Source organism: Eublepharis macularius, chromosome 11 (assembly GCF_028583425.1).
Source record: "Eublepharis macularius isolate TG4126 chromosome 11, MPM_Emac_v1.0, whole genome shotgun sequence".
Lineage (NCBI taxonomy): Eukaryota > Metazoa > Chordata > Lepidosauria > Squamata > Eublepharidae > Eublepharis > Eublepharis macularius.
In genome coordinates this window covers 17,604,831-17,628,016 of record NC_072800.1, presented here as the reverse complement: position 1 = coordinate 17,628,016, position 23,186 = coordinate 17,604,831, and the positions used below count along the sequence as shown (strand labels likewise).

Sequence of the window (23,186 nt, the reverse complement as noted above, 5' to 3'; positions counted from 1 at the left end):
AGATGCTTAGAATGGAAAACTCCACAAGGTGGCAGTCTTGGTCTTTATTTCCCCCTCCATTTTGATCTCCTTTGATGTGGATTATAACAGGGCAAATGACCAATTTACTGTTTCTAAATAATATATTGTAATAAATAGTACTATGTGCTGGAAATTGCAGTAACTGGTACGCTTCCTTGTGGGACTCATTAAAACTCTGCAATTATTCCCTAACCCAAGCATTTAAAAAGACAGAGAAAGAATCAATGCCCCTAGTATCGTGTGTGAGATAGAGAAGTAGTGGTGGGAGGTATACGTTAACATTTAGGGATGTGGCGATACAGTTGTGGTCTACCGAGACCGTTTTATGGAGTATGAAATCCTAAGTATGTTCACTCCAAGTCAATCCCATTTTATTCAATAGGACTTACTCCCTATAAACATTATACTGGGCTGGCCTTGACTAATTGTTACTGTTTTTTTGCAGAATCCAGTCATTCCCCTCCCCACCTCAAGCACCTCTGAGATGGCCAGCCGTTCCAGTAATGGCTTTAGTGTCACTCTGCTAGTGAAGGGCTCGGTTGGGATTCATTGGAGCTACTAGAGTGCTCACTTTTGTTCCAATAAAGAGGATTTTTTTAAAAAACTTGATTTTGTCTTCCTCTCTACCAAATCCCTCTCTGCAGCAGTTGGCCCTATGGCTTCAGCCTGACCTGGTGTAGTGGTTAGGAGTGCAGGACTCTAATCTGGAGAGCCGGGTTTGATTCCCCACTCGTCCACTTGGAGCCACCTGGGTGACCTTGGGCTAGTCACAGTTCTCTGGTGCTCTCTCAGGGCCAAACGACAAGTGACTCATGACACAAGTTGGACACTTGTCAGCTTCCCTCAAGTTTTGATGGGAAATGTAGGCAGCTTGGCAGAATGTTGGACAAGTGACAGTTGAAAAGTCAATTGGACAGCAGTTGGAGAGCCAAGCTGCAAGACCAGGACGCCTACATTTCCCATCAGAACTTGAGGGAAGCTGACAAGTGTCCAACCTGTGTCATTCGTCACTTGTAGCTTGGCCCTCAGCCCCACCCCCCTCACAGGGTGTTTTGTTGTGGGGATAATAATGACATACTTTGTAAACTGCTCTGAGTGGGCATTAAGTTGTCCTGAAGGGTGGTATATAAATCAAATTATTATCATTATTATTAGCTAGGGGCAAAAGGCCAGGTGAAGTGCTAGCGCCATTGACACCTCTTCAGGCTCTGCGGGAGGCCCTCTTGCTCACTTGCCCCCTCAGTGAACCTATCCCCAACTGTGCAGGGAGATCCTGTTAACAGAGTTTCATAAAAGTTCCTTCCAGTTCTCCACAATAATTTGCAGCCTGAACAGTCCAGGCTAGTGCAAGCATTTCAAGAGCTTGGGAGCTAAACAGATTCAGCTGTGGTTAGTACTTGGGTGGGAGGCCACCAAGGAAGGGGTGGGCCGCTATGCAGAGGAAGGCAGTGGCAAACATCCCCTGTGTGTCTCTTGCCTTGATAACCCCGCGAGGGGTTACCATGAGTCAGTTCTGACTTAATGGCACTTAGTTATGTTCCAGTTCTCCAAGGAACAAGCAACCCATGCTTCAGTCACATCAAAGCAGACACATTATTCTCAAAGAGAGAGGAGCTGAGATTAGGAAGCCCGAAATTGATGGAGATGCTTGGAGTTCAGCCTAGATGTATGATGCATTCATGGCAAGTCGCTGAACTGTTTAGTGCTGGAAGCTGATGCAACTTGACCCTTATCAATTTTTTGTCCTAATAGTCATCTACACAAGTGAAAATCAAGTAATAAGACAAACTGGGGATTTCTGAAAACATTAGAGGTTACTATGTAAAAAGACATCCAGAGATTAGCTTCTCTTCTTCGTCCACAGAAGATGAACAGCTTTCATCCCCGCAGGCCAAATAGAAAGCCAGCTTTTGAAATGTTGCCTTGATTCCCCTTCAGATGGTCACTAACCAAATACAGCTTGCAATGTTCTCTGTTTTCAGATTTAATTTGTAACATTCAAAATCATTTGTTGGCATGGGCAGGAAGTGGACTCGGACGAGGCTGTGATCTTCTGGTTCTGATTGGAAAGGCAAACAACAATCCTGTAAGGTAGGAAATACACATAGGGCCAGATTTGGCCAAGTACAGTTTGCATGCCTCAGTGGGCATGGCCATCTTTGGTGCATCAGCTGAGACCAGATCTCATAGGGTATGTAGCTACGGGAAATGTGCTACTGACGCAACATCTTTGGTTTAAACATCAGAATGTCTGTTTTTTGGGTTTTTTTAAAAATGGAAACCAAAGACTTCCCATGAGGTGTAAATCTCCTCGGAATAGTAATGATCTTGTAAAAAGCAAGAACAACTAAAGTATGCGGTATAAATACAACGAATGTCATTGATATCTATAGTGGTACGTTCATGAAAGAACAGCTCCTGTAGCAAGTTCTCTTGTTGATTTATGTCAGGGAGGAAATCCGAACATGCCGGTAGCTGTACTTCAAACGAGATGTTGCATGTCAGCCTCTTTGGCTTCGTGCTGGGATCTCCCTTCAAATTCTGTGGCACTCCCTATGAGCCTCTCTACACAAGACATCTTTCACAGGGATGCTCAAGTGAAAGACTTTACAATTGTTCTCCCGTTGTTGGATACACATGCACTGCTAGGGAGACAGAGAGCCAAGCTATAAATGACGCCTGACACAGGTTGGACACTTGTCAGCTTCCCTCAAGTTTTGATGGGAAATGGAGGCATCCTGGTCTTACAGATTGGCTCTCCATTTAATTGAAGTTTACAGAACCCCACCCCCCACACACACCCAGCGAAAGGGAAGGGGGGCGCCCGGCGAGAGCCCAACGCCTCCACTCCCCTCCCGACCGCATGGTCTCCCTCCCATGGACTGCCCCTCTGTAAACTTCAATTAAATGGAGAGCCAAGCTGCAAGATCAGGATGCCTACATTTCCCATCAAAACTTGAGGGAAGCTGACGAGTGTCCAACCTGTGTCAGGCGTCACTTGTAGCTTGGCCCAGAGTGCACTTGAATATAAGACCACACAGAAAGTAAGGGCCAAGCTACAAGTGACGAATGACACTTGAACGGCAAGTGGATTGAGTGGAGAGCAAGTGAACAGAGAGAAATACACTTGCCGTTCAAGTGTAATTCGTCACTTGTAGCTTGGCCCTAAGTCACTCGAGCCTCACCCTGTAAGACGTCTTGTGTAGAGAGATTTTATATTACGACACATAGCTGGGGCATTCCCTGACTCAAAATTATGCACAATTACACGCTTGTACTCCAGGTGGAGAGCTTTGGCTGTGGTTCTGCACTCAAGTGGCGACCGCCTGTGGCCGCTTCGAAACATCTCCTCAGAGATCGTAGCAGTCAAAAGTTCCTGACGAGTTGATCTCAAAGCTTGCTGGACTCTCTCCTCCCTCCAAATGGAAAGGAGGACGAGAGTTTCCTACTCCGTCCACACTACCCTCTCCCCCTTGCACCCCTGATCTTTCCGGCAGATAAATCCATGATGATTCAACAGAAATGACAGACTCCTGTCAAAAAAAAGATCATGAGGATTTGTGAGGGAACTCGTGATTTATACAGGTGGATTGTTTTTAATTGGCCAGTATATAGCTGCTGCCAGTGTCCGGTTAGCGAGAGAGTTTTCTACTGGTCAGTGTACAGATGTACAGACATCTGAATGAATATAGCATATGAAACATGATACAGAGTGTGGATATAATGAAGAAAAATTGTATTACCTCAGAAGAGAACAATGAAGCAACGACAAGCTAGTAGCATGCAGCAAACTGATAATACGTCCTGTACATAGCGGTATAACCCACAGTCCGTTTTCCTTTATAAAGTGCCTTCCTGAACTATTCTTTTACAGTATAGCCTATTACCATGATAGAAAAAGCTCTGTTTTATATAATATGCAGAATGATGGGTGTGTGAAAGACTGCCTGATTTCTTCAGACAGGCCATTCTGCAAGGCAGACCACAACAGAAAACACAGTTGTTGATCGTTGGTTTGCTTCATTTTTCTTCCTTATCCAGTTTTTTTTTATTTTTTATTTATTTATGTAAGTTATAGTCCCCCTGAGACTCAAAAGCCGATTACGCAGTGTGAGTCAGTATAGTTAATGTCAAAGACTTTTCAACAAACAATGTTTATCAATGCAATTTGCAAAGATTTAAACTAGCAAGAATCCAATACAGAGTTGAAGAAATGCTAGAACAGAACAAAAGCAATTCTAAGCCTGATGTATAAAACAATACAGGAACTAACCAGTAGGATCATATTTACAGCAACAGACAGTACATAGTAGTAGATTCTATAGTTCCTATCCCTTTACTGATGCATCTCTTTGAGACCACTTCTTTACAGTACAGCCCTCCTATCTGAGTAAAAAACCCTCTTGAATAATTCAGTTCTGCACAGTTTATGGAAAGTCAGGAAAGTGGGAGGCCATTCTGTAAGATGGGGCCACCACAGAGAATGCATGTGTACAAGCAGCTGTTGATTTTGCCCATGTGCAAAATAGCACTTGCAGAGGTCCCTGTTAAGATGAGTGAAGCTGTCGTGATGGAACATAGGGAAAGAGGTGGACCCGTAGATAAGATGGACCAAGGCCATGAAGAGCTTTGTATATGATAGCCAATACCTTGAATTGAGCCTGGTAGTTGATAGGTAGTCAATGGAGTTAATGCAGAATGGGAGAGGGATTCATGCTCCTCCTAGCTCCCAATAATAAACAATCTGCAGAGTTAACTTAATAGGAAACCTAGGTAGAGTGCATTATAGTAGTTAAGTCTTGATGTTACCATAGCATGGATTCAGATGTCCAGAACTGCCATGTTGAGTTAGGGAGCCATCTACCAGGCTAGACTAAGTTTGTAGTGAGCATTTTTTCCAGCTACCTTAATTTGCCTTTCTAGTTGTAGCACTGGATCCAGTATAACCCCTAGGCTCTTTACCGAGTCTGCAGGGGTCAGATGAACTCCGTGTCTGGGTTGAGTTTCAGTTTGCTTTCAGCCATTTGACCACAGCTGTCAGGCAGTGACCAGGGATCTTTACTGCATCCCACAGTGATTTGGATAGTGAGACATAGAGTTGAATATCACCTGCAAATTGATGGCACCCAATTCCAAAGCTACAAAATAGTTCTTCTAAAGGCTTTACATGGAGGTTGAATAATGTGGGGGATAAGATTGCACCCTGTGGAACCTCGCAAGATAATTCCCACTCTGGAGATAGCTGATCTCTAATAGCAACCCTTTGAGTCTGTTCTATGAGAAACGATTTAAACCAGTTTAAGGCACATTCCTGAATACTAGTTTCTGTCTCCAAACGTTTCAGCAAGATGGCATGGTCTACTTATTGAAGGCTGCAGATAGATTCAGGAGGAACAACAGAGAAGCATGACCTAGATCATCATGGCGAAGATCATCCACTAAAGCCACCAGAGCTACCTCTGTCCCATAGCCTGACCTGAATCCAGACTGAAAAGGGTCCAAAGCACCAGGCATGAATCAAAACTGAAAAGGGTCCAAAGAGTTATCTAAGAATATATGGAATTGGTCAGCTTTGCCCAAAAAGGACAGATTAGAGACTGGGCGATAAATGGCCTCGTCATTTTTGTCTAGGGATGGTTTTTTAATTAGGGGGCATATAATTGCCTGTTTGAATGGCTGGGAGCTGCCCTGAGTTAGTGACTGATTTATGATCAACATTAATGGCTCATTTATGTGGTCCTCACATGATTTTAATAGCCAAGATGGGCAAGGATCCAGCACACAAGTAGTGGCCTTCACAGATGCCAGGATCCTATTAACATCTAATGTTGTAACTGGGTCAAAGTGGTCCATACATGAGCCAGATTATATATGAAGCGTTCCTTCCATCTCACCAATATTGCAGCTGTCTGCTCATGAGACTGTAGATGTTAGGGCTGCCAGTCAGCCAGTGGGGGCGGGGGATCTGCTCCCCACTGCCACTCACCTGACAGGCAGGGGGAAAAGCCGGGGGAGTGGGCCTGAGAGACAAAAAGCCTGCGTGGCCACTGCATTTCTAGAATTGGCTGCTGTGAAGCACAGGAGCATGTCCGCTGCTGGTCACGAGGCCTTCACTTCTGGAAGTGACATCATCACATGTGCCAGGAGCACATGCACACTTTGCTCTTACACAAGGAGGTCAACACAGGCAAGTGCCAGTTCCTCCCACCCACCCCGCCAGGAGGGTAAGGGAACCTGGCAACCCTAGTAAAGGGTCAGATTGAGAAATTAGAAAAGTTGAGATTAGAGGTGGGCATGAACTGGGAAAATACCGAACCATGTGGTTTGTGGATCGTCAAGTTTCATGAACCACGAACCATGAACTTGCTCCGGTTCATGAACTGGTTTGTTTGGTTCGTGAAAACGTCACTTCCGGGGCAGCAGGAAGTCACTTCTGGGGCTGCAGAAAACCCATCCCCCAATTTGGTGCCAGGTTGTCCACAGTGACGAACCGAAAAACGAACCAAATGAACTGGCCTAAAGTTTGTTGCGGCTCATCAGAAATGGGCTCTGACGAATCGCCGGTTCGCAAACTACAAACTGGCCTGGTTCGTGATGAATTTTGGTTCCTATTTCCGTTCATGCCAACCTTTAGTTGAGATACTTTGAACAACTGGTATGGTTGTGAACTAGTGGATGCAATGGTTGCAGAGAAATATCGTTTCTTTACTGCTCTCATTGCTGCTTCATAGGTCTTCCAATGGGCTCTGCTGCACACTCTATCAGTTTCAGCGTGAGTTTTCCTCCAGTGTCTTTCCAGACATCTTCCAGCGTTCTTTAGGTCACCCAACCTATCTTTAGTTCCCAATGAAAGGAGCATACAGTCAATGCCAGCTATATTTTGTACTTGACGTCTGAGGAAGTTGAATGACTCATGAAGAATAATAGCAACCCCTCTTCCTCAGCCATTGCAAGGTTGATGTAGGACCACATAGCCAGACATACGACATCATTTTCCTCCAATCAAGTCTCAGTTATGCAAGCCACGTCTATTTCCTGTTCCTGCAACAACCCAGCAAGGCATATAGCTTTGTTCCTTACAGATCTGCATAATATTTGCATAATATTGGTGTAGCAGTGGGGGAGGTAGTGTCCCTTGCCTTGCAACTGTTAGAATGGTACAGAGGTCAGATGAGCAGTGGGCATCATTGATAAACCCCTCTCTTATATCTCCCAGCTCCCATCTGCATTGGAATGCTATATTCACCATACATCCTGCACATTGTAGAGAAAGCTCAAAAAATGCACCCCCAAAACCACATATTCGCTTGTCCAATATGCAAGTGGCCACAAAGAACTCTGCCCAGGGCTACAGTCATTGTGTGTTTAGGTAAGCATTGGCCAAGAGGTAATGTTTCCATTCCTGCTGCTCCTGGTAAGCAGGTATGTAATTGGTGGAGCTCTTCTTCTCCTTTAGCTTCCTCTACCTGGTACAAGTGATGCCTGCTCCCTTGTGCGTTCCAGGCTAAGAGCCAAGCTACAAGTGATGCCTGACACAGGTTGGACACTTGTCAGCTTCCCTCAAGTTTTGATGGGAAATGTAGGCATCCTGGTCTTGCAGCTGTAATGGAGAGCCAAGCTGTAAAACCAGGATGCCTACATTTCCTTTTTTAAAAAAAAGTTTTTATTGGATGCGTTAACATATATCACTCATAACATTCAATTAACATCTCCATCCCATTTCGGTTCCCCCACCCATTCCCCCCCTTTTTATAATAGACGTCCAACAGTTTTCCAACCTCCCTATTTAAATTGCAGTCTGTCTGCTATCTCTTCTATTAAACTATATTTAACAATAAAAATCCCTTATCTATCATTATCTATTGTTTAAATATTTCAGCTACCAGCAAAGAACTACCTTCCCCCTTTACAAGGATGCCTACATTTCCCATCAAAACTTGAGGGAAGCTGACAAGTGTCCAACCTGTGTCAGGCATCACTTGTAGCTTGGCTCTAAGAGCATGAGCCAAAAGCGCTTGTGCTCTCAGCTTCCAGCTCACATCTCCTGCGCAAGGCCTCTCTTAAAAGCCCATATCCTGAGAAATACCTGTGAACGAGAAAGGGAAGTAGTCTCTCTGTGGGGAAGGAAGGGAGAAGCTTGCACCCCAGCTGGTCACTAGCCCCAGATCAAAGCTTGTGCCCCCCTCCGGCCCTGATTGCCTGTGACTGCCTTTGATCACTTCTATGCATCCCCAACCAGTAACCTAAGGCTGGTATTGTGGTTGTGTGTATGTATGTTGTGACAAAGGGGCTAAGGATTGCCTGCCAGGCTCTTCTAGTATGACTCCCTATTGGATAGGTGGTATCAATTCTGTGTTGGGTATGTGTGTGCCAGAGTTTTTTTTCTGGGAAAAGAGGTGGCAGAACTCTCAAGAGGGAAATAAGGAAGAAACACATAGGATTCTTTGAAATCATATTATTTTCAAGCACTGTTGTCGAGTATTTTCCGTTCCCCTGCATTCCCCCTGAAAAAAACCCCTGGTGTGTGCCCATAAACACACTGTGCCTCCTTTCAGTGGCAGAGAACAGGGGCGACTGGGAAACTTGAGTAATGAATTGTGGCTGCCTCTCCCTCTCTTCACCTGTACCTGACCCGATCATGCCAAGTGGTTATGGCAACTTATCAGGAAACAGGATACAAAAAGTGGGAATTCCTGAACGGGAACAATATATTGGATTAAGGCGAGGACTGGCTGCAGGCCTTGTGCCCTCACTTAAGACCTGTAAGGAAATGCTCATGAGGTAACTGAGCTCCTGTTTTGAGGCACTTTACAACCCGGATGCCTCAGAAGGGGAGGAAGCTTATGGGCCAGGGGAATTCTGGGCAAGCACCAGGGCTTTTTTCCAGCTGGAACACGGTAGAACGGAGTTCCGGCACTGCTTGAAAATGGTCACATTGCCAGTGACCCCACCCCCTGATCTCCAGACAGAGGGCAATCTAAACTCCCCTCTGTCTGGAGATCAGGGGGCAGGGCCACCGGCCATGTGACTTTTTTCATCGAGGGCGATTTAAACTTTAAAAAGCTCCCCCCTTGTTCCAGCTGACCCAAAGTGACGTCATTGCACGGTCCCGGAAGCATGTGCGCATTTTGCGTGTGTGCATGTGGTACCAGGGGTACCACTTCCTACAAGGAGTTGCCCCCTGTGCTGGCAACCCACTGAGTTCCACCACCTCTTTTCCCAGAAAAAAAGCCCTGGCAAGCACTATATAAAAGAAGCATCCCTGTGTGCAGAGAATTATGTAAAAATTTTGAGGCTCCTAAGTCCTATTCTATGATAGAATTGGCTGTATTATAGACATTGTTGTAGCTCTGTGGGAGAGCCAGGGTGGTATAGAGGTAAGAATGTTGTATTGGGATGTGGGAAACCCAGGTTTGATTCCCCAGTCTGCCACAGACACTCACTTGAGTGATTTGGGGCCAGTCATTCGCTCTCGCCCTAACCTACTTCACAGGGTGGTTGTGAGGGAAAATTGGAGGGAAAAAGAATGATGCTGTAAACTGTCACTTCCTGTTGAGGAGAAGAGGTTAAATATCAGTTAGTCGTGTTTAATTTTATTTTATGCTAATAAACGTATTGACTGACTGATTGACTGAAATATCTAAACAAATCATATCAATGCATTGTGAGGATGCATGGAGAAGAATGCTTCTTTATTAACAGTATTTATAGCCTGTCTTTCTCCTGTGGCAAATGCAAGGTAGCTTCCAATGTGGAAATTAAAACCATTGCATAAGAACATTAAAAACACAATGTATTGAAAATGCATCAAGAACATCAGTAGAACAGTCTGCAGCTCTCTCAGGAGAATTAGGTTGCAACTAAAATAAATGCCCTGCAGAACAAATCAGACTGACTTTGTTTCTGGAAATGCAATGAAGTAAGGTTGCCAAACGAATGTCTTTGCTGCCTGTAAAGTTGAGAAATTTAATTGTATATTAAAGGAGGATTCTCCCCCCCCCCCCGCCCCAATCACTTGAAATTTGTTAGGGAGGATCCCTTGTGCAAATGATACAATTTCTGAAAATTTGTACCCAGTTGGATGGGGGATAATGTTATAGCTGGAAATATGTCTTCCAATGGAACTTAGGGAAATGTAAAATTATAAGAAAATAAACTTCTAATCACTATAATAAAGAGAATGTTTAAAAATTAACACTAAAATGGGAAAAATTATTCTCATCTGTGCCAAGGAGTGAGCCAAATCCCATCTTAAGTGCCACCCTTCTGCCACCAACATATAGAATATAAGATCATAATATATGCTCCACAGCAAGTTTGCACATGTGGTTGCAAAAAGTCCATCCTTATTCTACAATAAACTGCACACTGAGGCCATGGAGCCATTTTCAACTGCAGTATAAGCAGGGCTTTTTTTCAGCAGGAACGCGGTGGAACAGAGTTCTGGAACCTCTTGAAAATGGTCACATGGCTGGTGGCCCCACCCCCTGATCTCAACAGAGGGGTGCGGAGGGCAATCTAAACTCCCCTCTGTCTGGAGATCAGGGGGCGGGACCACCAGCCATGTGACCATTTTCTCGGAGGGCAACTCACTGAGTTCCGCCACCTCTTTTCCCAGAAAAAAAGCCCTGAGTATAAGGGATCTGGGTCCAAAGGTGGAATAACTGGGACATACATGTTCCACAAATCCCACTATGTGGGTAGCTGATGACCATACCATATGCTGATCTGCCTGTGAGAAATGTATGACTGTCCCAGCACTGTGCCACCACGGCTTGCAGGAACCTGTCACAAAAAGATAAATTGAAATCCCACAGTACCCATAATCTGACAGGCCTTCATCTGAGACCATCTTTGTTCCCGTATGTACCCTGGAGAGCCCTTAGATCTGCAGGCAAACACCTACTGGTGGTCCCTGGCCCCAAGGAGGCGCGGCTGGCCTTGACCAGGGCCAGGGCATTTTCCATCCTTGACCGGACCTGGTCGAACTCTCTCGGAAGACACTCGGGGCCGCCAAGATCTTATATCTTTTCGGCGGGCCTGTAAGACAGAGATGTTCTGCCAGGCATATGGTTGAGGCCAGCACTGGATCCATCTAAGTAGCCTCCCTGCCGGTCTCCGACCAGTGGGGGGGCCATATGGTCCACCTGCCCCCCCTATGCGTTGGGGAGTTAGAGCTCACCAACCCACACCTCCACCCTCTTTTGCCTCGTGTATGGTGTGCAGGGAAAGGGGAATGGCGCTGCTGTGTCGAGATGTGATGTTATTGTTCTACTGTTTTATTTGTTGCAATTTATCTATTGCTGTAACCCGCCCTGAGCCTGCTTGCGGGGAGGGCAGGCTATAAATGTAATCAATCGATCAATCATCTCAGCCAAGGGATTCACTAGCATGGTTCTGTTCAGAAAGCATGGTAGCATGGTTCTGTTCAGAAAGCCTAACACAGAACCACCAATGCACAATGTGGATGTAAATCACTGGTGAAAAGGGGCGCCTGGTCACTGGGTCTTCCGTGCCAGTAATCTCATCAACCTCTAACCTGCTTATTTTCTATACAGTGTCTGTATAGAAAATAAGCAGCTGGGGATGGATCCAGCAGCTCTTTGGTAACTCTTTCTCCTCTCTCTCATAATAACCATTTAATTGACTTCTGCTTCCTCAGTTTGCCCAATAGGAGTGCCTTCCCTCCCCCCCCCTGAGAATTTTTAGCTTCCTTTGGTAAATAAGCCATTCAGAGAATTTTATTAAAAAAAAATGAGGCTAGAACAAACTGATTGGGGTGGTAGGAAGGAAATAGGGACTTTATAACCCCTTCTCCCCATTTTATCCCGCTAAAACTGCTCCTCTAATCAGCTCCAAACTCACTGGGGGTAACTCTTTTTCTTCATTGGGGTAAGAGCAACTTGGATGTGGCGATTTTTGGAGGGAAAACTACACAGAGGGGAGAAGAAGTCCCCCCCCCAAAAAAAACCCTCTGTGCTTCAGTTTGTCAAAGAAAACGCACCAAGGACTTGTGTGTAATGTGCCATTCCATCCTAAGCAGAGTTTGGATTTTGGTTATTGTTCAGATTTAATAAAGTTGAGTCAGTCAATGTACACAGCTGCTCTCTAATCCCCGGAAAGGCCCTCCCTTGCTGTCTCTGATCCGTGTATATCCTGATTAAAAACAAAAGAAAACCTTAATTTGATTGTTGCTACTGAACCATTTTTTGTCAACAGATTCAAAGACCAGGTGTGTTGTTCTTCCTCTCAGCATGGGGTTGGTCACGAAAGGGATGACATTGTTCCGATAAGGGAACCTTGCATTAACATGCCTTCCTCCTCTCTTCTGGTTGAAGTTCTTGCTGTCAACATGCACCTGAAGTGTTTTAACAAAACGGCGCCCCTCTTTTTGGCTCCCTGAAACCGAGGGGCTGAAATCATTTTGCTGTCATAGCCCTGACCCATCTTGGCAAAAGTTTTCTCCAAGTTGTGGCGGCGGCATGTGGTGATACTGTCGCTGGCTCCAGGCAGGCAAGCTTCAAGCAGACACATACATCTAAATACACGTCTTTGATTGTTTTTTAATGAACAGCTTGCTTCTAATTGTGAACTAACTCCCTACCTCCAGCGCAGAAGGGGATGATCTAAGAATAAAACGAACAGTGAGCATCAAACGGCGGGATGAGATGGGCACAGAAGAGCACACAGGGACATGGATCCAGAGGAGTTAGCCGTGTTAGTCTGTAGTAGCAAAATCGAAAAGAGTCCAGTAGCACCTTTAAGACTAACCAACTTTACTGTTGCATAAGCTTTCGAGAATCACAGTTCTCTTCGTCAGCTGCAGGGAAAAAGGGACATGAAGATTATTAAAGGGAATCACAGGGATATGAAGATTATTAGAGGAGAACCCCTGCGCTGTTCTTTCTCTTCCTCTACCCACTAACTGTTCTGTCAAGCCACATTTTTTGTGTCTGTGAGTGGGACACCTTCTGGTAGCGGCTGGGCTGGCCGGTGGTTTCCAGCTGTGCTTTCCTTCCCTTGGAGGATCCTAGAATAGCCTACAACATCCTCATCCTCCTTCTCAAGCCAGAGCGAGCTGGGGGTGGGGGAAGGAGGAATGAGAGAGGAAATGGAATTCGGAGCTGGCTGTTGGAGGCGGTGGCTGTCTCTGTGAGGAGGAGCAGGATTTTGTGCTGGCGAAACCCCACCTCGGCTCCCAAGTTGCTGCTTGTGGCTTGATGCTGTGAAATGAAGAACAGGTCCCCTGCTGGAGCGTGCAGCGGATGAGTGGGGGGTGCTTTTTGCTTGCGGAGGATTTGGATTTGCGTTCTCCCCCCTCCCCTGCCCATGCCCACTGCTCTTCTCAAAAACTCCTGGCTGCCTTCTCTGCTAGCAAAAGGCTCGGGATGGAGATGCCCACTTCGGGGTGGGTGCAACTTTTCCTCCTTGCGCTGTGGGGTAAGTCCATCGCGTTGCTGGTCTCAGACTTGTTCCGAGCCAATGTCAATGAAAGCATTAGGAGTGTTTCTGCCATTGCACTGCATTGATGTGTTTTATGTTTAAGATATGCATAAGCTTGATCTCCGAGTCTTGTACTCGCAAGGCACGGTTGGGCAGCGTATGGGCTCCGCTCGCAAAGATAAAATGATTTGCGCTCGCAAAGATAAAATGAGTTTCCCAAAGTGCTCAATGTATCTGGTGTTGTATTGTGATCTTCCTGGCCGTATTGTGATCTTGTTTAGAAAAACAAGGCAGTTCCATAAAGGAGGTTTGATAAAGATTTTTTATGATGTGCCAGAAGAAAGGGAGGAAAAATAATAAAAGTTTGCAGATAAACACAACCGCCCACTGGCCTCTGTAGCCTCTCACTTGAATTATGTAGCAGCAATGTTTATAGAAGCTGATGCCTGCAGCTGTGAGGGATGGGATGCTTGCGGAGGTGTTTGGGGCACAAGCGTCGGCTGGATTTCATCCTCTGCTTGCAGATCTACACAGCTCTTTTACATTGTTACAGGCACGACATTCATCATTCATCCTGTACCTTTTTAACTGACTGCAGAGCTTTAAACTTTCATTTTATTTATCCTGGTATCAATCCTATGATGCAGGAAATTCTGCTTTCCTGAAAAGAGGATTTCATAACTGAAGCAGTGCCTGCAAACTTTGCTCAGGTCTCCCACTAAGGGCCATTTCAGCAATACAGACAAACTCAAGCTTGCCACCGAGGGGGAGACGAAAGAGGGAACTACACCAATCACAGCTCCTTGACAAGCGTGCTTGTGCGGCGTATCTGCATGTCAGTTTTAGGTGACTGTTTCTAAATGAGTTAGGAGAGAAGTTGCTCCACACTGGTGGAGCTTGAACCCATGTTTGTGTTCAGCATTTTGTCTGCTGGACCATGGGCTTCCTTACTGCATCTGTGATAGATGGAACATCGTCTCCCTGCTTGCCTGCCTGTGTACAAATTTGCATCATTATCCTTTCCACTATTTAGGTCAGGGGCAGATTGGGATGTTAAAACAGCCCTGAAACAAGCTGAGCGAAGTAGTCTCGGTGGCAGCAGCAGTACCACATGGTCCGTTAAGCTCAAACCTGGGCTGCAGTAGTGGCAAAGATGGGGCTTATCACATTGTCATGGCAGTGTCTCATGTTGCAGCCAAATGGACCCTGTTCACTGCCAGTACAGCAGGGGGCCCTTTGGCTCATTTTGTTCCTGGCTCTCAACAGCTCTCCAGGTCTGTGGCCCACAGGTAACTTTCTAGTAAGTTAAAAAGCCAATCTATCCAAATTCTGTATCTTGTTTTGTGTAGGCAACTCAGCGAGGCGGCTGGGGTTACTTTTCTCTTTGTTTCAGATCCGTGTTTCTGATTAGATGAAAATTTCATTGCATAGTTAGCATGTTCTATATATTGTCAGTGAAAACTAGTAAAAACCAATCTGCCATTCGTTTTTTTAAAAGCAGTGGGTCATCCGTGTAAGGGCGGGATCGTGTGTATAGCTCTTCCCCCCTTTCCTTGCAATAGCAAACATCTGTTCCCAGCACTAGTTAAGGATCCCTTGGGAAAGGAGACTTTGTCCACTCCAGTTTCTCCTCTTCATCTTCTCCCTCCCCCATTATCAATTAGTTGCAGTGTGAAATATTTGTTTCACCCAAGGGCTTGGTAATGATGTCAGGAGAGTGGAACAAACCCCCCGGCTGCTCAGCAGATGGCCTGAGATGCAAGCCTGAAACAGAATTGAAAAAATAAAGCCACGTTTATCATTACAAAGATTGCAAACACAATTTGTACATGTATACAAGGACACTGATTTTCCCCTCTTTGTATTTTAACAGATTTTGATGCATGATAATAAGCAGGCATTGTTTCATAATATTAGAGGTTGGCTTATGACTCTCTGAAATAATGAATTGACTAGTCTTTTCTCTTCTCAGGGTTGTTTCACCCATTTTTTTTTAAAAAAACCTTTAGGTGTAAATCTAGAAAAGGTAATAATAATAACATTATTTATTTGTTTGTTTATTTATGTATTTCAAATTTGTATTCCGCCCTCCCCATGAGTGGGCTCAGGGTGGATAACAACATATTAAAAATACAATTCAAATACAATTAAAAATTCATGTTCATTAAAAACAACACATTTAAAACAGGATGGTGGACAGCCTTCACAGGGAGGGTTTTATACCTCCCTTTGAAGGGAGGTATAAAAGGGAGGTTTATTATATATAATAATAACACTCGATTTATATACCGCCCTTCAGGACAACTTAATGCCCACGCAGAGCGGCTTACAAAGTATGCCATTATTATCCCCACAACAAAACACCCTGTGAGGTGGGTGGGGCTGAGAGCGCTAGAAGCTGTGATTGACCCAAGGTCACCCAGCTGGATTCAAGTGGAGGAGTGGGGAATCAAACCCAGTTCTCCAGATTAGAGTCCCGCACTCTTAACCACTACACCAAACTGGCTCCATAATAATATGGAGAAGAGAAATATACTTGGAAACAACAGGTTACACCAATAATGTTGCCAGTTGGCCAAGGGGAAAAAATGTTCCATCTTGTTAATAGAAGTTTAATGAGTAGAAATAGACTGTTGAAGTTTTTCATAGCATGAAGTTGAATAATATTTATTTATTTATTTATGGTCCACCTTTCTTACTGAGACCCAAGGGAGATTACATAGTGCAAGTGAATACAATATAATCTACAGCAAAGACACTCACTGAGCAAAATACAACATGATCAACAGTTCGGATATTTAATGAACGGATACAATAGGGTATGATTGCAGAAAATTTGAAAGCAAGCATAGATCTGAACATCATATCGCCTGATAATTTCTTAGGGTTCTCAGCTCTAGGTTGTGAAATTCCTGGAGATTTTGAGAGTGGAGCCAGGGGAGGGTTAGGGTTTAGGAGGGGAGGGATCTCCTCAGGTTTTGATACCATAGACTGCACCCTCCAAAGCAGCCATTTTCTCCAGGGGAACTGATCTCTGTTGGCTAGAGATCATTTGAAATTCTGGGAGGTCTCCAAGCACCACTTGGAGGTTGGCAACCTACCTAATATATTAAGGGGACAGGTATAGGGACAGGTCTAAACCCTTATTATCAGACTGCCAAGACAAGACTGTGGCTTCTCTACAAGCGTACCCTCAGGAAACCCAAGTCTGATGCTACGTAAGGTGTGGAATGAACCTTCAGGTCACGGTTCTGCAACCTTTTATAGTTGGCGAGCCACATTATGACAAAATTCAGAGCAAGAGATCAGCAAGCAGCCAGTATAAGCAAGCCTTTTTACATAACTGAAGTGATATAATTTATCAGCAATATATCTATTTCTGAACTATGCCATAGAGGATATGAGTGACAGAGCTGTAAAATAGAGCTAGGGACAGACCAGGGTTTTTTTTCTAGAAATCTAAGGACAGTCTCAAGGCTACAGAAAAATCTGAAATACAAACTCCTGAAAATAAGAGAAACAATGCCTGTATCTTTAAGAATGCCCATTGAAATCTCAGTGGCTGTTGGGGAGTTGCTAGGAAACCGCAGTAATATTGCCAACCCTTCCAAGCCTTGGTTTCTGTAAAAGATCCCCTGCTCCCAGCCTCTGCCCCCCTGCCACAACTCACCTGGCCAGTGGAGGGGGGGAAGGAGCATTCCTGCAGCCAACATGAATGTCACTCATGGACGTGACACCATCATGTTGGTGCTGGGAGCACATGTGTGCTTTCACGAACGCAAAGATCTTCAAGATGGTGAATACCGGGTCCCCTCCCCACATCCTGCCAGGACCTGACAATCCTAGGCTGGGAGCAGGGGATCCCCCACCCTCACGAGAGGAATGGGATCCCTAAAAGGCTGCCAGGTGGGAAAGGAGGGAAATCTGGGCAGTTAAAGGTAGATTGGCTGGTGGATGGGAAGGTGAAAAGGAAGGAGGCCCAGTGGCAATGGTCACTAGGCCACTGGCCGTGGCTCAGTGGAGGCAGTCTCCATGTCATTGGGTCTGGTACTGCCTAATACTGGGGGCATTACGAACAGTGCACACCTGGCATGGCTTGGTGCTGGCCAGGGCTTTTTTTCAGCTGGAACACAGTGGAATGGAGTTCCGGCACCTCTTGAAAATGTTCACATGGCTGGTGGCCCCGCCCCCTAATCTCCAGACAGTGGGGAGTTTAGATTGCCCTCCGCACCAATCTAAACTCTCCTCTGTCTGGAGATAGCGGGTGGGGCCACCAGCCATGTGAACATTTTCGCTGCGGGCAATTTAAACTAAAAAAAACTCCCTCCGTGCTCCAGTTGACCCAAAGTGACATCATTGTGCAGTCCTGGGAGCGTGCACACACTTTGCTGGCAACCCACTGAGTTCCACCACCTCTTTTCCCTGGTGCTGGCAATCTCTGCTCAAGTGAGATCAGCCCATCGCTGGAGGCCACCATGCTTCTGTGACCGGGTCCATGCTGGCAGCCACTGCGCAACTCGGCCAGACTGTTCCTGGGAAGATGCTGCCAGGGCTAGGCTGATGGATGGGAAGGGGGAAAGGAATCAGGAAAAGAGGAGAGGCTATGGGGGCTTCCAGGGGAGGGACATAGTGAGGAAAGGGGATACAGGGGGAAATGAGATGCCCCCCACAAGTCCTTACAGATCTCCCACTTTATTATTTATAGTTGATTACTGATCACGAAACTTCTATTGTCGCAATTCCTTTAACAGGAAATGGCATACAGAAGTTTTCATGATCAGTAATATACCATAATATAATGAACTGCCATAAATTATAATCACTTGAATTACTGATCACCTTTGTCTTTTCCCTTTCTGTAAAGCACCTCTAAGAAGCCTTTTAGTCCCATAAAAATCATTTCCTGTCATTCCCTTCGCACACTGGCCATTCTAACATCCCACCTACCCCTCCAATAAGCCTTCACTGAAATATTTCCTATTCTTTTTTTAAAGAGCCACATTTTATTCTGTACTGATCCGCATTTGATTCTGGGGCTGTAGATTGTAGATCCCTGTGCTAGGCAAACATTAAAGCTCAATCGCATCAACGAATGAAAATGTTGACAGACAGGGCCAAAAGAATCTGGGAGATATACGAACTGCCAGTCCTAAAGGCAAGATCTTTAACAGATCACAAACGCATATCACACCACATTTCCGCTCCCGCCAGTCGACAGCTTTTGTCAGGAAATAGTTTCATAAGAGTGCAGCTTTGGCTGATAAGGATGTGTGCAATGTGGAGCTGGCTTCGCTTCAACGTCTGCCAGCAAATCCCCCAACAGTGGCCACTCTCTCTCTCTCTCTCTGTACAATGCTTTTGCCTCAGGGTTGGCAGCCAGTGGGGTGCTCGGTTTGACTAGGGGGTCTCCGGATACTGAAACTTGAGCTATAAAGGCCAGACTATGGTGCACTAGAAGCAAAATGCGGGTCTGAAAAAAATAGGGTTGCTAACAGAAATTCCTGGACATTTGGGGTGTGTGGCCTGCAGACAGTGTGGTTTGAGCGGGGAGGGAACTCAGTGGGATATAATGCCATAAAGTCCACTCTCCAAAGCAGTTATTTTCTCCAGGGGCACTGATCTCTGAGTCCCTCTGTACGAGATGCCTTGGCATGTGTTGGTCAAGTGTAGGGAGATGCAGTGTTAGCTGGGAAGCATAGTTTAAAAAGACATAGCTGGCAGAGATCACTCCTAAAAGGGCTTAGTAATTTCATCTTGGCCTCCCTGAAGGCTCTGTCAGTTTCACCTCTCCAGTCTAAAACTGTGCAGCAAGGAATGGAAATGGGCTGGAGCTGCCTTCCAGAGCCAGGTTTGGACCTGGAGAAGTTCTAATGGGCTGAAGTTTCCCTTTTTTCATTTCACAGCCCCTTCACACAGCTCTAGTGTATAGCAGGGCCCTTGACCTGCTGCCAGCTCTGTCTTTTTAAACTACCCTTCCTGGCTAAGATTGCGTCTCTTGACACATTTTAAACATGTCAGATGTTTCGTGTAGAGAGAGACACTCTGACTTCTGGAGATCAGCAGTACTGGGAGACCTCCAGACTCCACCTGGGGGTTGCAACCAAGCCAAAGGACTTGCAGAGTGCCTAAGAAAGAGAAGCACGTAAAGCAGATGTACACCCAATGGTCGTCCCCAGAAGGTCATCTTCCAGTCTGTACTGGTGCAGAGTAAGCCAGTCTGACTCCATGTGTGTTGGTTCAAGTCAAGCTTGAGCAGAATGCACACTTATAGACGGGGCTTTTTTTCTGGGAAAAGAGGTGGTGGAACTCAGTGGGTTGCCCTCGGAGAAAATGGTCACATGGCTGGTGGCCCCGCCCCCTAATCTCCAGACAGAGGGGAATTTAGATTGCCCTCCACGTCACTGGAGCGGCACGGAGGGCAATCTCAACCCCCCTCTGTCTGGAGATCAGGGGGCGGGGCCACCAGCCATGTGACCATTTTCAAGAGGTTCCGGGACTCCGTTCCACCACGTTCCAGCTGGGAAAAAAGCCCTGCTTATAAGAAATAAATTATGAACTGGACTGCTGCTTTCTTTCCTCATGATGAATTGACTTACTTCTGCATAATGTCCAGAGTTCCCCTGTGCATTTCATGCTTAGAGTATCATAGTTGGTGGCTGAATGTTTGTTTTTCATTTAATTTATAAGTAGATCTTAAGCTGCGCTATAATTCTCCATGGCTGATAACTGTTTTAATTGCTGGGGTGCAATTTTTGAAAGGTTTGAAGTTAGACTGAAGTCCCTCTGAGCATATGGAGAGATCACAGTTTGAATAACTGTATAGTCAAAGTCAAGTCAAAAGAGTTTATTGTCTATAGCCATAGGCCGTCACAATTCACCAAACATTGACTAATAAACAATTAAATCCCTTATCACAGTTTGTGTAATTAAAACAATATAGTATGCCAAACTATCCCAGGAGTCACGAAACAGCCTCATCCAGTACCACCTTAGATCTTATCTTTCTGGCTGCGATGCAAACTGAGAGACTCAGTGTCAGATAACAAAAACACAATCTTCTCGATTTCAGAATATGTGTTTGGAACTGATAGGATTCTGGCCAAGAATTTGACTCTGGGTACACTATATCATGGACAATAAAGTAGGTAGTGGGAAAGGTTCTCCACTGTAGGTAATCCACAAATGCAGGTGTGATGTTCCATAGGGGTGTGAGAATAACGCCCTGCCAAGAGAGCTGTCTGCATCATCTGAAAGCTCAGAGCAGTGAAAGACACTCGGAGGTTGTAATGAGAAATACTGGCTAGGTAGGGAGATCTTGAATGGTCAAATCTGATTAGTTTATACCAAGGAGCTGTCTTAGATTTTAATATTGAAAGCCGATCCATCACTGCATCTGACTTGAAGATCTACTCCTTAAGTGGGAGGTTGTTGGCTGAGACTCCTAACAGGTGATCCGGGATGGTATACCTTTGGCAAATGGTGGATAGAAAGCCAAGGCGTGTGGGGTCTTTGGATAGTATGTAATTTACTGATTGGCAACTTAAGGAGTCAGAACTAGAAAATTTGACCCTTTCCCAGTATTTTAAAACTGCCAGGTGTACCCGCGCCCTATGGGAGGGGAGTCCTGTTTCGGCCCTCATCAGGGCAACAGGAGCGCCTTTGGGTAAAGCCAAAATCCAAAATAACTGTATAGGGAATCCACATAACAGGTATCAAGAGAAGAGCTTCCAAACCAGGTAGTGTTGTGGAAAGGAACCCGTCATGCGTCTGGCGAAAAGAGCTGTGGCTCTTGAAAGCTTATGCTACAATAAAGTTGGTTAGTCTTAAAGGTGCTACTGGACTCTTTACTATTTTGCTACTACAGACTAACATGGCTAACTCCTCTAGATCTTCTTCTTTTCGCCCTAAGAAATTAAGCCCTAAAATATGTTATTATTATGTTTAAAGAGCATATAGTAATGTAACAATCATAATTTCCTAAAGACTTGTTTTTCTGAATTTTGAATGGACTTTATCGTTAGATTAGACTTCGTTGCGTTCATTTTGTTAAGAATCAAGGGTTTTTTCCTGCTTTTGGGGTTACTTTGCTTTCTGCAAAAAAAAAAGATTAAATAAGAACCAGAGGTTAGCAATGATCTCTGGTTAAAGCACCTACAGAATTACATGGCTTGTCTACAGATCATGAAAAAAATAGTCAACATAGGGCCAAGCTACAAGTGACGAATGACACTTGAACAGCAAGTGTATTTCTCCCTGTTCACTTGCCCTCCACTCAATCCACTTGCTGTTCAAGTGTCATTTGTCACTTGTAGCTTGGCCCATAGTCAATTACAGAAACAAGAGGATTTGAAGCTTGTTAAATCTAGGTGAATGCAGCACTTTAATTTTCTTGGCTATCAGATTCCATTTTTAGTACGAAGAACTTCAGTGCACTTGGCTTGTTTATTATAATGTTCGTGGGGAGGACTGAGTTCAGAGTGGGGGTGCAGGCTGATTGCTACAAGGAGCGCACACATTCCTTTTTGGCGAACAAACAGTCAGTGGGGTTCCTTTCATTGCAGACTATATCCTACCAAGATCTGAAGCATTTATGGGTAGATGTTTCAGCATAAAGTGGGTAGATGCGCCAGCGTCACTTTCAAATCTTTGCCACATCTGAATTCAGTGGTAAACATCACCTCGGGTGCCCTGAAGAAAATTTTAATGCAATAAACAAATGAGCCTGTGGTTGCTGCCGTGTAGGCGATGAAATAGCCCTGACTTTGTCCTCAAACAAAATGAAAATTAAGCATTCTTAAGCTTGGGAGGGCAAAATGACATCAAACCATGTTGAATTACAACAGAGGTTCAAAACAGAGGTTTCAGTGGTCAATCTACGAGAGGTTATATAGCCACAGGAGATTTTGCTTTGGGCTTCATTAAACTCCCCCCCCCACCCGCTCCAATTACACTTTGGTTCGCTCACTATGACCCAGATGTAGACCCCCTGTTCATTTTATTTAGCCCAGAGTTTTCAGAATAATAAAATGTCTTGCGAAGCAAGTATGTATGGTTGTGTAGCTTCCCTTTGTCTGCCTGAAGGCCATTAAAAGAATCCAGCAGCGAAGCACTTATCTCTGTCGACTGGGCATAAGTTGACGCTTGGTGAGGTTGCCGACTGCCTAGGGGGGAAAAGGAAATTCTGTCCTTTGAATAGAAGTTCAATAAGCAGAAATAGACAGCTGATGCTTTTCATGGCATGGAGGTAGATAACATCACTTGCTAATTACTAAAGATCAAACTAATATTAAAGAGGGGGAGGGAAGGCAGCATAGCCCAATCTTATCACATCTTGGAAGCTAAGCTGGGTCAGTACTTGGATGGGCAACCAGCAAGGAAGACTCTGCAGAGGAAGGCAATGGCAAACCACCTCTGCTTCTCACTTGTTTTGAAAGCCCCTTGCTGAGATTGCCGTAAGTCAGTTGTGACTTGATGGTACTTTACGCACACAATATTAAAGGGACAGTTAGAAGGAGTAGTTTAAAAGTTGGCACCCCTCCTTTAAAGTGAGGAGTGTAAAATGACAGTGGTGGAGCAGGGCAGGGGAACTTTTAGAGAAACAAGGGGCAAAATGCAACCTTACAAGGTATTCCATCAGCCTCCCAAATCTAGCTTTGCCCTTAGTTTCTCCGGCTTCGTTTGAAAAGAAATAGCCATGAGCAAACTCACAATGAAAAGGAAAA

The 23,186-nt window shown here is 45.1% G+C and overlaps 1 protein-coding gene across 1 annotated transcript in view; it reads left to right on the top strand.

Moving 5' to 3' along the window:
- The first annotated feature begins 13,206 nt into the window (after window positions 1-13,206).
- Window positions 13,207-23,186, top strand: part of RAMP3 (receptor activity modifying protein 3) — a 92,110-nt gene continuing 82,130 nt past the window's right edge. Inside the window, exon 1 of the mRNA XM_054991578.1 lies at window positions 13,207-13,461. Within this exon, the coding sequence (XP_054847553.1) occupies window positions 13,287-13,461 (175 nt within the window). The 5' untranslated portion in view covers window positions 13,207-13,286. The remainder of the gene's footprint in view (window positions 13,462-23,186) is intronic.